At 37.4% G+C, this 14,448-nt stretch overlaps 1 protein-coding gene across 27 annotated transcripts in view; it reads left to right on the top strand.

Annotated features, from left to right (window-relative positions):
* EPB41 (erythrocyte membrane protein band 4.1) overlaps window positions 1-14,448 on the top strand; it is a 181,208-nt gene that overhangs the window by 88,501 nt on the left and 78,259 nt on the right. For all 27 annotated transcript variants that reach the window (XM_061390473.1, XM_061390525.1, XM_061390457.1 and 24 more), the window contains 3 exons: window positions 759-801; window positions 11,912-11,987; window positions 13,751-13,969. In XM_061390473.1, coding sequence (XP_061246457.1) covers window positions 759-801; window positions 11,912-11,987; window positions 13,751-13,969 — 338 coding nt within the window. The remainder of the gene's footprint in view (window positions 1-758; window positions 802-11,911; window positions 11,988-13,750; window positions 13,970-14,448) is intronic.

The raw sequence follows: 14,448 nt of genomic DNA, 5'->3' as shown, positions 1-14,448 counted from the left end.
TGTACTTTTTTGTATATGTCTTATGTCAATAAAAAATCTCTTAGACAATTCAATTTAGTCAAGTTGCCTATGAAATGGTGAGGTTCTTTTTAAGTGCTGTTAGTTTTGCATGGTCCACGATGGGTTGAGGAGTCCTGCCTTCGTGGTGTGCAGACTTTAACTGTGGTTGGAGAACAGGGAAGGAAGAATTTAGTGTGGGCAAGAGTAGTCAGAGAAAGCAAAATAGTTATTCATTCAGTAAACGTTAACTGAGCAGGAACCGTGTACCAGGTACTGTGCTGACATGGAGAACTCGAATGATACTGGAGGTTAAAGTTGGAGTGAAAATTAAGGTCCGGGTGATATCAATAATCCTGGTTGTAGAGCTTTACAGAATAATAAAAATAGCAAGTGCTTATTTAACATTTCTTATTTACTAAAAACTTGATATATTAACTCTCTTAATCTTCACAATAACTCTGAGGTAGGTACTACCTCTAATATCGCATTTTATTTCCTCTAATAGATGAGGAAACTGAGGTACAGAGATGCTTAAAATCACTAAGCCAGGAAGTAGTAGACCTAGGATTCAAGCCCAATTGTCTGACTCCTTGTTTCTCTGATCAGAAGCCCTATACTATGTGAAACAAATGCAAAGAACGTTGGAAATGTAGGTTGACCTGGAGACACTATTGGAGATGGTCCGTAACCCTGCTACTGGTACTCTGTGGTTAATATATTTTGGAGTTCTGTGTGAATGCCTTTTCTTCTTTTTACAGACATGGCTGGATTCTGCCAAAGAAATAAAAAAGCAAGTTCGTGGTAAGTGAATATAGCCATTTTATGGCTCTCTCTCTTTTTTTTAAAGTAGGTCAGAGGATTTCCAACCTTTTCTAGTGGTGAGTCACTTTAGAATCCTGGCTATGGCATATGGCTTTGAAATTGAGATAAAGCCTTCCTTTGAAAGGTAGAGATTCCATAATAGAAAGGCACAGCAGAGGTAGACACTATTGAGATGTAGGTCAGATCTTGATTTTTTTCTTTTTTTTTTTACAACTAGGCAAAGTAGGGGAAGATAGGAATGACAGAGAGAAACAGAAGATGGAGACGAACAAAGAATAGAAAAGAAAAGGATATGAAGTCAGTTCTCAAAATGGTAGTGATTGAAACTGTAGCAGCCTACAGTTGAGAGCTGCTGCCTGATCCTGTTCCATTTAAATTGTCCTGGACTATTGAGTTCTAACCTTCTCCATGTTTTCCTCTCTGTAGTTCTTTTTTGTTCCCTTTCAGCAGTCTTCTTTCAAATCAAAGTATGTAAGGAACTGTGGAAGGAACAAAAAGGATCGAAGAATGGAAATCCTTTGCCAGTGGAATGCCCTTTGTCATTGTGGTTTTCTCTTTGCCCTGAGCCCATTGACACAAAATACTGCTAAACACCATGCTCAGACTTGTGCCTTGGGATAGATTTTTCTAGGTTGAAAATGTCTAGATTAGTATTTTGTGAGCTTCCCAGGTGGCACTAGTGGCAAAGAATCTGCCTGCCAATGCAGGAAACGTGAGTTCAATCCCTGGGTGGGGAAGATCCCTGGGAATAGCAAATGGAAACCCGCTCCAGTATTCTTGCCTGAAAAATTTCGTGGACAGAGGAGCCTAGCAGGCTACAGTCGATGAGGTCAGAAAGAATCAGACATGACTAAGCCCATACATGGTATTTTGTAGCCCCTGGTCCAGTATCTAAAGGGGTAGAGACTTTTCCCCTCCTTTATGACTAGATGTCCTTTTATTTTATTTTATATTTATTTTTTGACCACAGCATGCAGGATCTTAGTTCCCTGACCAGGGATTGAACCCATGCCCCCTGCAATGGAAATGTGGATTCTTAGCCACTGGACCACCAAGGAAGTCCTTCAGTTCAGTTCAGTTCAGTTCAGTCGCTCAGTCGTGTCCGACTCTTTGGGACCCCATGAATTGCAGCATGCCAGGCCTTCCTTAGTTTTGTTTATTTTTCAGTAAACTTGTAGGAACTGCAGTAAATGTTGTTAATCATGATTAGTAAATTTTAACTGTATCACCTGAAAACAGATTTTGTTTTTCATTTGTTTTTGAAGGAAAACACTTTTGTTATGGTAGAATGTTTCCCTTTAGACCCTGTTTATTTATATTTCTTAATTTGGACTGGCAACTCTCCATATTTGTTCCCTGCCTGTAAAATCTCATTTTAAAATGAAAGAGTAAAAAATATTTAGAATAGTTGAGACATGACAAGAAAAAACTTGATTCCAAGCCCCTTTCAATGAGGATACTTTTTATATTCAATATTACTCAGGAGTAAATGATTGTACTAGAAAACTCTAGGGAGAAAAGTTAAAACAGAGTTTATGATGAGTAGAGAAGACTATCTAGTAGATTTTCAGGCTATTGGGGAAGAAAACTCTTACTAAGAAAAATAACCTAAGTGTCATTTTTTAAAAAAGAACTTTTCAAAATAATAAACCTCTTTCCTTCAATATGGGAAAGAAAAACCATATCTGTAACAAAAATCTTAATATCAAAATGTAAATATTTCATTGCTCCAAAGAGAAGATTGATATTTACCGATTGCAAAGATTTTCAATTCAGTTCAGTCACTCAGTTGTGTCTGACTCTTTGCAACCCCATGGACTTCAGCACGCCAGGCTTCCCTGTCCATCACCAACTCCCGGAGATTACTCAAACTCATATCCATGGAGTCGGTAATGCCATCCAACCACCTCATCCTCTGTTGTTCCCTTCTCCTCCTGCCTTCAGTCTTTCCCAGCATCAGGGTCTTTTCCAACGAGTCAGTTCTTTGAGTCAGGTGGCCCAAGTATTGGAGCTTCAGCTCTAGCATCAGTCCTTCCAGTGAATATTCAGGACTGATTTCCTTTAGGACTGACTGGTTTGATCTCCTTCCTGTCCAAGGGACTCTCAAGAGTCTTCTCTAACACCACAGTTCAAAGGTATCAATTCTTCCGCACTGAGCTTTCCTTTATGGTCTGACTCTCATATCTATACATGATTACTGGGAAAACCATAGCTTTGATTAGATGGCTTTTGTTGGCAAAGTAATGTCTCTGCCTTTTAATATGCTGTCTAAGTTAGTCATAGCTTTTCTTCCAAGGAGCAAGAGTCTTTTAATTTCATGGCTGCAATCACCATCTGCAGTCATTTTGGAGCCCAAGAAAATAAAATCTGTCACTGTTTACATTGTTTCCCCACCTATTTGCCAGGCAGTGATGAGACTGGATGTCATTATCTTAGTTTTCTGAATGTTGAGTTTTAAGCCAACTTTTTCACTCTCCTCTTTCACTTTCATCAAGAGGTTCTTCAGTTTCACTTTGCTTTCTGCCTTAAGGGTGATGTCATCTGCATATCTGAGGTTATTGATATTTCTCCCGGCAATCTTGATTCCAGCTTACTCTTTATCCAGCCAAGCATTTCATATGATATAATCTGCATATAAGTTAAATAAGCAGGGTGACAATATACAGCCTTGATGTATTCCTTTCCCAGTTTGGAACCAGTCCACTGTTGATGTCCATGGAAAGATTTTGGGTTTTTAAAAAGATAATTTTATCCTATAAGTAATATATACTCATTGTGAAAAATTGAAACATAATGAAAATATATCATGAAGAAAGTAAAAGACCTCTAAATCCTACCCTCCAGATGGATCACTATTAAATTGGTGTAATCTGCAAGATTTTTCTAGGCATATATAAATTTTGCTTTTTAAAAATACAGTTATGTTGTACATTGTTTTATATTGTGTCTTCTGTGTATTATGTCATATGTATTAATAGTTTAAAATTTTAAAATATGAAGTATGAAATTAAAAGACCCAGATGAATATGAAACAAGATAAATTTCCCTTCTTCCCCTGTCCTTTAACTAACTTCTTGTGTTCTTTCCAGAGATTTTCTGAGTGTATATAGATAATACATTTTAATATAAATATGTATTTAATGTGTATATTATATTTTATATATAATATACTTTACAAATATATTTTGAGATAAATATGTATATTCTATATGTATTTAATATGCATATGCAAGCAATCTTTAATATAATTTGGGTACTCTTTATATTAACATATATAAATTCATTTCATTTGTTTAAATTTTTTTTAATGATTATAAAGTTTTAGCACCATATACATATTTTGGGTTGCAGTGAATATATATAAAGGGCTTCCCCGGTGGTGCAGTGGTAAAGAATCTGCCAGCCAGTGCAGGAGACCCATGTTTGATCCCTGGGTTGGGAAGATCTGGAGAAGGGAATGGCAACCCACTCCAGTATTATTGCCTGGAAAATCCCATGGACAGAGGAGCCTGGCAGGCTACAGTCCCATGGGGTTGCAAGGAGTTGGGCACAAGTAAGTGACTAATACTTTCATTTTTCCAGTTCAGTTCAGTTCAGTCACTCAGTCGTGTCCAACTCTTTGCGACCCCATGAATTGCAGCACGCCAGGCCTCCCTGTCCATCACCAACTCCCGGAGTTCACTCAAACTCATGTCCATCGAGTCGGTGATGCCATCCAGCCATCTCATCCTCTGTCGTCCCCTTCTCCTTCTGCCCCCAATCCTTCCCAGCATCAGAGTCTTTTCCAATGAGTCAACTCTTCGCATCAGGTGGCCAAAGTACTGGAGTTTCAGCTTCAACATCAGTCCTTCCAATGAACACCCAGGACTGATCTCCTTTAGGATGGACTCTCAAGAGTCTTCTCCAAGGAAATGGCAACCCACTCCAGTGTTCTAGCCTGGAGAATCCCAGGGACGGGGGAGCCTGGTGGGCTGCCGTCTCTGGGGTCGCACAGAGTCAGACACGACCGAAGCGACTTAGCAGCAGCAAGAAGAAACATCAGAGAGGCATCTTTCTCTTTCTCACCACCACGTGAGGGCACAGTGAGCAGGCACTGTCTGCATGTCAGGAAGAGAGATCTCACCAGAAACGGAGTCAGTCAGAACCTTGATCCTGGACTTCTCAGCCTCCAGAATTGTGAGAAAATAAACTTTTGTTGTTAAGTCACCCAGAAAAAAAAAAAAAAAGTCTTCTCCAACACCACAGTTCAAAAGCATCAATTTTTCAGTGCTCAGCTTTCTTCACAGTCCAACTCTCACATCCATACATGATCAGTGGAAAAACCATAGCCTTGACTAGACGGACCTTTGTTGGCAAAGTAATGTCTCTGCTTTTGAATATGCTATCTAGGTTGGTCATAACTTTCCTTCCAAGGACTAAGCGTCTTTTAATTTCATGGCTGCAGTCACCATCTGCAGTGATTTTGGAGCCCAAAAAAAATAAAGTCTGACACTGTTTCCCCATATATTTCCCATAAAGTGATGATGGGACCAGATGCCATGATCTTAGTTTTCTGAATGTTGAGCATTAAGCCAACTTTTTCACTCTCCTCTTTCACTTTCATCAAGAGGCTTTTTAGTTCCTCTTCACTTTCTGCCATAAGGGTGGAGTCATCTGCATATCTGAGGTGATTGATATTTCTCCTGGCAATCTTGATTCCAGCTTGTGCTTCTTCCAGCCCAGCGTTTCTCATGATGTACTCTGCATAGAAGTTAAATAAGCAGGGTGACAATATACAGCCTTGACGTACTCCTTTTCCTATTTGGAACCAGCCTGTTGTTCCATGTACATATATATATATATGTATAGTATGTGTGTATGTGCAACATGTATATGTATATGTGCATCTAGATGTGGGGACTTGGCCAGTGGCTCAGTGGTAAAGAATCTGCCTGCAGTGCAGGAGCCATGGGAGATTCGGGTTTGATCCCTGGGTCAGGAAGAGCCCTTGGAGGAGGGCATGGCGACCCACACCAGTATTCTTGCCTGGAGAATCCCATGGACAGAGGAGCCTTATGGGCTACAGTCCATTCAGTCACAAAGAGTTGGACATCACTGAAGCGACTTAGCACTTGGCACTCATTCACCTAGATGTATCTGTAGTAAATTCCTAGAAGTAGAATAAAAAAGTATGAATATCTAAATTTGTAATAGACATTCACCAGCAAGATTTTTTTCTGTATTTCAAAAAATATATAGAGAAGTATTGAGTTAATGTACCATATACCCATGTACCCATCCCCCAGAATTAACATGGGTTAATATTTTACATTTAAAATAGAACAGTACAGGTAAGGTTTATCTCTTTTGTTTTCCTCTGCAAAATCTGTTCATGGAAATGTATGTTAATGAATTTGGGGTGATTCAGTCCATGTTATATTTTTCATTCATATATACATACCCATATACAATAGACAGTATTGCTTTGGCTGTGTTTTTGAAATTTCCCTCCAACCTAATTTTTTCCATTTGAACTTTCTTTTAAGGTCAATCAGTCTCTCTCCCTTCTCCCAGCTTAGATTTTAGCTTTCTTTAACTTCCTTGGTTGTGAATGAGAGTGCTCTTACCTGCTGAGTTGGGCTAGCTACTTCCATCTCTTTCTGACATAGCACAGAGCAAAAGCAAGAAATCCTTATACCGCTGAAAAATAGTGATATATAAAAGAACACAAATTATGTTTAAGAAATTCTGTAGCCCAGAGTTTGCTCTTTCTAAATGCACCCCCCTCTCCTTCCCCTGCAGAAGTCCTGAATTTTGTGTTAATGATTCCATTGTATTTTTAAAATGTTTTTTTAGTACCTGATGTTTCAATGTTTCATACAATACATATTGAAATTTTAAAATTTACGTTTTACCTTTTTGAACATCATGTGCTGTGTGCTCAAATAGCTCAGTCATGTCAGACTCTTTGCGATCCCATGGACAGGAGGCTGCCAGGCTCCTCTGTCCGTGGGATTCTCCAGGCAAGAATACTGGATTGAATTGCCATGCCCTCCTCCAGGGGATCTTCCTGGTTCAGGGATTGAACCTGCGTTTCTTATGTATATAAATTAAATTATATAGCAATCATAGTGGCTAGCTTTTCTTATGAACATGATATTGAAATTCATCTCAGTTGAAAAGAAAATTTCAAAAAACAGTTCTTATTCTTCACTATAAGTGATATCCTCTGACTTTTTTCTTCTCTGGCTGTGCCACGTGGCTTGCAGGGTCTTAGTTCCCCGCCTAGGGATTGGACCTGGGGCCTGGCAATGGAAGCACCAAGTTCTAACCACTGGACCACCAGGGAATTCCTCTTCTGAATTTTTTTCTTTTATACTCTTCCGTTTTTTAAAATGCTTATTTTGACTCACTAAACTGATTTCACAATGGATCATGAGTTCACAGTTTAAAACAGCCCTGATTTAACCTATATACCTTAAGGTGGAATTGCTAGATTATAGAGTATGTTTGTTTTCAGTTTTATCAGATATAGCCAAATTGCTTTCCTTTAAATTGATTGTACTAGCTTACATCTCTACCAATAGTGTATGAGATAGTTCCTGTTTTCCTGTGTACTTGGAAGGCAGAAAATTTTAAAATGTTTGGCTATAATTTCAGACTTAAAAGTTGAAAGAGTGGTACAAAGAACTCCTGGATACCCTTCAGGAATACATTCGATTCCTCAGATGTTGGTATTTTACTACATTCATTTTATCTTTTTTTCTCTTATACACACACATGACCTTTTTTCTGAACCAGTTAAGAGTAAGTTGCATCATAGCAGCACTATTCACAATAGCAAAAAGGAGAAAATAACCCAAATGTCCACCAATGAATGATGGATAAAAAATATGTTATATATATTCCATGTATACCATGGAATATTGTTTATTCTCAAAAAGGAATGGAACACTGATACATACTGCAGCATAGATAAGCTTCAAACATGATGCTAAATGAGAGAAGCCAGACGTAAAAGGCCACATATTGTTTGATTCCATTCATATGAAGTATAGATCCATAGAGACAGAAAGCAGACTAGAAGTTTCCAGGGGCTAGGAGGAGGGTGGCAAGGGAGTAGCGATTGCTTAATGGCGACAGAGTCTCCTTTGTGGGTGATGAAAACGTTTTGAAATAGATAGAGGTGATGGTTATACAACATTGTGAATATACTAAATGCCAGTGAATTGTATCATTAAATGTACTAAATTCTATACTTTAAAATGGTTAATATTATGTGAATTCCACCTCAGTTAAAAAGAAAAAAGAGTGAATTACTGTTGCAATAGCTTTCTACCCCTAAAAACTTCAGTTTGCATATCCTAAAAGCTAGGATTTTTCTCTCATAGCCATAATACAATTACTAAAAGCTGGAAGTTAGCATTGAAACAATACTATAAATTATGGACCTTGTTTGTTACTTGTGTCAATAATATTCTTTATAGCGAAAATGCAAGGTGATGCTTTGCATTCAGTTGTCACATTGCTCTAGTTTTCTTTAATCTGAAACAATTCCTTAGTCTTTAAAATATTTCATAACATTGATAGTTTTGCAGAGTCCATGCTAGTTATTTTGTGAGTGGTCACTTTGAGTTTGTCTGATGTTTCCTCATGGTATATGAATCTTCAGGTTACACACTTTTGTCAGGAACATCATTAAAGTTTTGCTGAGGTAGAAGGCAGAAATTTTAGTGTTAAAAAATATTAGAGCTTTTCCAGTCTCCATTTTTTTCTAGTTCAAAATTGGGAAATGAGTACAACAAGGCTGTATACTGTCACCCTGCTTATTTAACTTATATGCAGAGTATATCATGTGAAATGCCAGGCTGGATGAATCACAAGCTGGAATCAAGATTGCCAGGAGAAATACCAATAACCTCAGATATGCAGATGACACCATTCTGATGGTAGAAAGTGAAGAGAAGCTAAAGAGCCTCTTGATGAGGATAAAAGAGGAGAGTGAAAAGGCTGGCTTGAAACTCAACAATCAGAAAACTAAGATCATAGCATCCAGTCCCATTACTTCATGGCAAATAGAGGAGAAAAAGTGGAAGCAGCAGTAGATTTTCTTTTCTTGGGCTCCAGAATCACTGGGGATGGTCACTGCACCCACGTAATTAAAAGACACTTGCTTCTTGGAAGAAAAGGCTTAACAAACCTAGACAGCATATTAAAAAGCAGACACATCACTTTGCCAACAAAGGTCTTTATAGTCAAAGCGATGGTTTTTCCAGTAGTCATGTACAGATGTGAGAGTTGGACCATAAAGAAAGCTGAGTGCCAAAGAATTGATGCTTTCAACTTGTGGTGCTGGAGAAGACTCTTGAGAGTCCCTTGGACTGCAAGGAGATCCAACCAGTCAGTCCTAAAGGAAATTGGTCCTGGTGAAGCTCTAATACTTTGGCCACCTGATGTGAACAACTGACTCATTGGAAAACATCCTGTTTCTGGGAAAAATTGAAGGCAGAAGGAGAAGAGGGTGACAGAGGATGAGATGGTTAGATAGCATCACTGACTTTATGGGCATGAATTTGAGCAAACTGCAGGAGATAGTGGAGGACAGAGGAACCTGGCGAGCTACAGTCCTTGGGGGTCACAAAGAGTCGGAGACAACTTAGTGACGCACCAACGGCAGCAGCCTTCTCATGTGACCTTCACAACAAAGCTGTGAGATCATTACTTTATGTCATTTGTTCACTCAACAAATATTTCTTGAGCATCTGTGATATGCCAAGCACTGTTACAGGTGCTCGGGGTATATACCATATATAAAACAGAAAAAAAAAATCTTACCTTCAGGAATTTCCTTTATAGTGGGAGACAAAGATTACCCTTTAGAAAATGTGTGTGCATGCACACACACACAAAGTGTGTTCAAGTGGTATAAAAGAGTATATAGTGAAAATGGGTCTCTCTCTTCCCACTTTGCCCTCACCTCTCAGTTTCTCTCCCCAGGAGTTCCCCTTTCTAGTTTTGTAGCTACTGTACCCGGTTTACTGTGTATCCTCATAGGGAAAATCTTTGCCTAGATAATCATTCCTGTAATATGTACTTTTTTCTACCCCCACCTTTTGCAGTTGCTTTCTATGTGTACTGTTCTTTGCCTTGATTTTTTTTTCACTCCACAGCATGTCACGTTGATGTAACCTTTGCTTGCTAAATAAGTACATTTAGGTTGTTTCCAGACCCTGTTACAATGTCTTGCACGTGTATCACGTGACCACTTTTAAGTGTGTGTTTAGATACATTTATGGAAGTGGAACTGCTGGGTGAAAGGGCATATACATTTTACATTTTGATAGACGTTGTCAGTTGTTCTCTGCAGTGTCCTACCATTTTATATTCACGTCAGCAATGGAAGAAAGTACTTATTTTCCCTACCAACTGTGGGTGATATCAAGCTTTTTATATCAGTTAGCTCAAAGAGGGGGGAAAAAATCACACGTTGTAAACTGTTGCTTATTTGCTTTCCTTAATGTTAGTCTTCCTACCCTATTAAAAAATTGCCATTTATGTATGTTATGAAACAACTAAATTTATGTTTTAAGTTCTTAAATGCTGAATTCACATTTATTGAACATTTTTTAAGCTATCTTGTTTCCCATATTGATTTCCTTTAGCCAATACTTTTTTTTATAGGTAGCATGGAAGTCACCTTTTTAAAAAGCCTATGTGGGAATTATGAGTTAACGGTGATTAGATTGATGTTTTTATCGTATCAGAAAATGAAACAATAGACAATGTTTTACAGTATTTGAACTGTAAATACTGCCCCCCTATCCATTTGCCCCTTTTATGAGAAACAATTATGTGGTTGCTTTTCTAATCTAAGTTCCATTTTAAGTTTTGGGGATATGAAGAAGCATTGAAAGTGAGCTGATAGTAGACATTAAGAGTGACTAGATTTGAGACAGGTTTGTTGTACTGTCTGGAATTTGCCTTTTAACTCAATTTTTGAAGGAAAATTTCAACCATTTCCAAGAGACTCTTGTATTAAATGTTTCAGATGTTTAAAACTACATATTCATTAAGACATTCAAACTACTTCAGGTTGTAATTTGCATTTTGTCATTGCAACCAATAGTAATAAAAATGATATTTGGAGATTAAATACTATGGATGTAAAACATAACAATGTTTGAAACGGATGTATGTTATAGGGTATAGAGTCCAATGGTTAAAAGCATGGGGTTTGGAGTAAGAGAACCCTGGATTCATTAGCTATGTATTTTCTTAAGCCTCTATTTCTTCATAAATAAAATGAAGTATAAGAGAGCCAGCTTAATGCCTGGTAATGCAGTAAGTACTGAACTAAATGCAGCTCTCAGCATCATAACCAATCCTACTAAGATCAGGCACTGCCGTTTGGGAAACTAACAGTCACGTTAGAAAAACCTAGAACTGGTAGCACATAGCTGGAGAAACTGAAATGCATTCTCCACTTAATTTTTACTCATAATCCCTGATTTTCATTGCATATGAAAAGTGTAAAACACTTGTATGAGTTTTAGGATTGAACTCTTGTAGTTTTCATACCCAAAATATTTTATTAGAGCTATAGTTTCTAAGAGCCACGTATATTGCCTCTTCCTTCCTATTTCTAAAGTAATCTCCTAATCTCACCCATATGACTGGGAAGAATGTTTTTTGTTTATTTGACATAATATTGAGAGATGTCACAAATAAATAATACCAATACCAAAAGAAAACATCCATGAATCACTTGCAGGGCTTTTAAGGACCCAGAGTCGTATATAGATCACATTTTGAAAACCATTGCTACAAACATGTTGACCTAGAGGAGAGTTTCATGTTATTTTGCTTATATTATTTTATAAGCAAAACTATTAAGTCTGGTAATAAAAAATGAGATAACTTCTTAGATGGTCTCTAAACAACTTTCTTATTTTTCTTTTTAAATAAGGGTAGTATTTTATCCACAGAGCAAAGAAGTATCAATATTAGAAGACCTCAGGGGAAAAAAAGATCAAAAAAAAAAATACTTTTAGGTAATTCTAACAACCAGAAACTTGGACATAAGTATAAAATTCTTCACTTATTTTTACAGGTGTCCCCTGGAATTTCACATTTAATGTAAAGTTTTACCCACCTGACCCAGCACAGTTAACAGAAGATATAACAAGGTAAATAATGTATTAAGTTAAATATGTAATAAGTAATTTCATTATCATAAGGTCCAGGGAGTTCTTCATTCAGAATTAAAGAAAAATGATGAATTATTAAACCTAAGATAAAAAATTTCTAGTTACTTCAAGGCAGGCTTACAAATAAGTGAGGCAAAAAACCTCAAATATCTGTGACTTACCTGGAGGAAATTGGCAGGGAATTAACCTTGCTTATCAAGGATATTATGCCATGCTGTTGACAGGGACTCTATAAACCATGCCATCCTCCAAAGAATAGGACACAAATAGAGTGGCAGAATAGGGCTCTGCTGTTTTTTTGTTTTAAATACTCTTCTCTCGTGATGTTCTTTTTTAAGGGATCAAAAAAACTAAAGTCTCAGTGTTCTTATTTTTTCTTCCTATTCCTCTTTTAAATTGTAGGATTAGATACATGAATTGGATCTTTCTCAGTAATTTTTGGGCCTGCTTAATTTATGAAATAAATCTTGTACTCTTTAAAAACAGCTAACTGATTCCTTTTAAGAAAGTGTCCTTTATTGGATTCTATGTAAATATTAGCAAAAAAGGAAAATGGAAGAACAATATCTAATAAAAAGTACTACAGTAAATATTTCTATTCATAGCATCTTATGTAGAGCCTTATATATACATAGTAGGTATTTGGCAGTGTTTGTTCAATCAAATTGTTGTTGAGAAACTACTTTCTAATTCTGATTTTGCTGTCAACTGTCTGATTTCAGACACATATACTCTCCCAAATAAGAGAATAACCTAAGACTCCTAAAAAGTCTGGTTGTTAAGTGTCTATACCATTAAAAAAGTTATCTAGTTATTCTTAGTACATTCTTGAAGTTGAGATGCCATATCTCTGTCTGAAAAAGTTATCTTGGTTATTTCTGTTTCACAAGTAATACTTTCTCTTAGAGTTGCTACTTACTCATCTTTCTTTGTTAAGGTTTATTATATATACAAATAACAAATCCCTAAAATTCTGTACTAACTACCTATGTTTTAGAGGAGTTGAAGACTCTTAATAATTTGATTGGAGAAGGCAATGGCAACCCACTCCAGTACTCTTGCCTAGAAAATCCCATGGACGGAAGAGCCTGGTAGGCTGCAGTCCATGAGGTCGCTAAGAGTCAGACACGACTAAGCGACTTCACTTTCACTTTCCACTTTCATGCATTGGAGAAGGAAATGGCAACCCACTCCAGTGTTCTTGCCTGGAGAATCCCATGGACGGAGAAGCCTGGTGGGCTGCAGTCCATGGGGTCGCACAGAGTCGGACACGACTGAAGCGACGCAGCAAATGATTTGATTGGCATTGTTCTGACTTTTAAAAAACATGTATGTAGTGACTAATCATAGACAGCAAAAATGATTGCTGATGCATATGTTATTCAATATCTTATTATAGTCAAAGCCGAGATATGATTCTAATTAATCATGGCCCTGACCTCCTTAGCCCTTGTTCTGACTGAGTTAACCAATTCAGACTTTTACCGAACAGGAAAACTGGAAGGTATGATTAAATTGAAAGAACCCAGTTTGGGCTATCTGACACTGAAACAGTACAATGAACAACCATATACCTTCTGCTTAGATTGAACAGTTTGTTAATATTAACTCATCTTTACTTAGTTGCTCTTTTTCTTCCTCCCTCCCTCCCTGTCTTTCCCATTTTCTTCCTTTCTCTCTCTCTATATTTTGTTATTGTTTCTGTCACTGACACAGTAACGTCTTTTCTCTTTTGGCTATAGGTATTACCTATGTCTTCAGCTTCGGCAGGACATAGTTTCAGGACGTCTGCCTTGTTCCTTCGCAACCTTAGCGTTACTAGGTTCTTACACTATCCAGTCTGAGCTGGGAGACTATGACCCAGAACTCCATGGCGCAGATTATGTTAGTGATTTTAAACTGGCCCCAAATCAGACCAAGGAACTTGAAGAGAAGGTCATGGAACTGCATAAGTCGTACAGGTAAATATGTTTCCAGAGTTTGAGCTGTCTTCACTTTGACAGTAAGTTTAAATCCTTGACCTGGGATGATTTTAGTGTTTGTCTCAGTGGGAACTGGTGACAGAGAAAGAGTCAGCTTGAGCTCAGTCCCCTCCCAGTTCTTTGGGATTGTAGGCCTTCTGAACCTAAGTTTTTGGAGTAATGGTGCTGCACTGTTGGATGAAAACTAAATGAGGTAATATATGTAAAGCACTAAGCACAGTGGCTGGCACATAGCAGGTGCTCAATAAATGGAAGCTATTATTACTATTGCCTTTTACCTTTTCTTTTTTAGATTTAAATGTATTATACTGTATTAGATGACCTTGAGATCTTTAGAGCAGAGGTTCTTAACTTGGGGTCTTTGTGCAAGAATAGACTTAAGAGGCCTCATAAAACCCCTGAAGATATTTTAAAATTCTTTCTTGAATTCACTAATTTTTTTTTCTTGAAAATAATTG

The sequence above is a fragment of the Bos javanicus genome, chromosome 2, assembly GCF_032452875.1.
Source record: "Bos javanicus breed banteng chromosome 2, ARS-OSU_banteng_1.0, whole genome shotgun sequence".
NCBI classification, from domain to species: Eukaryota; Metazoa; Chordata; class Mammalia; order Artiodactyla; family Bovidae; genus Bos; species Bos javanicus.
This window is presented reverse-complemented; position numbering and strand designations above follow the sequence as displayed.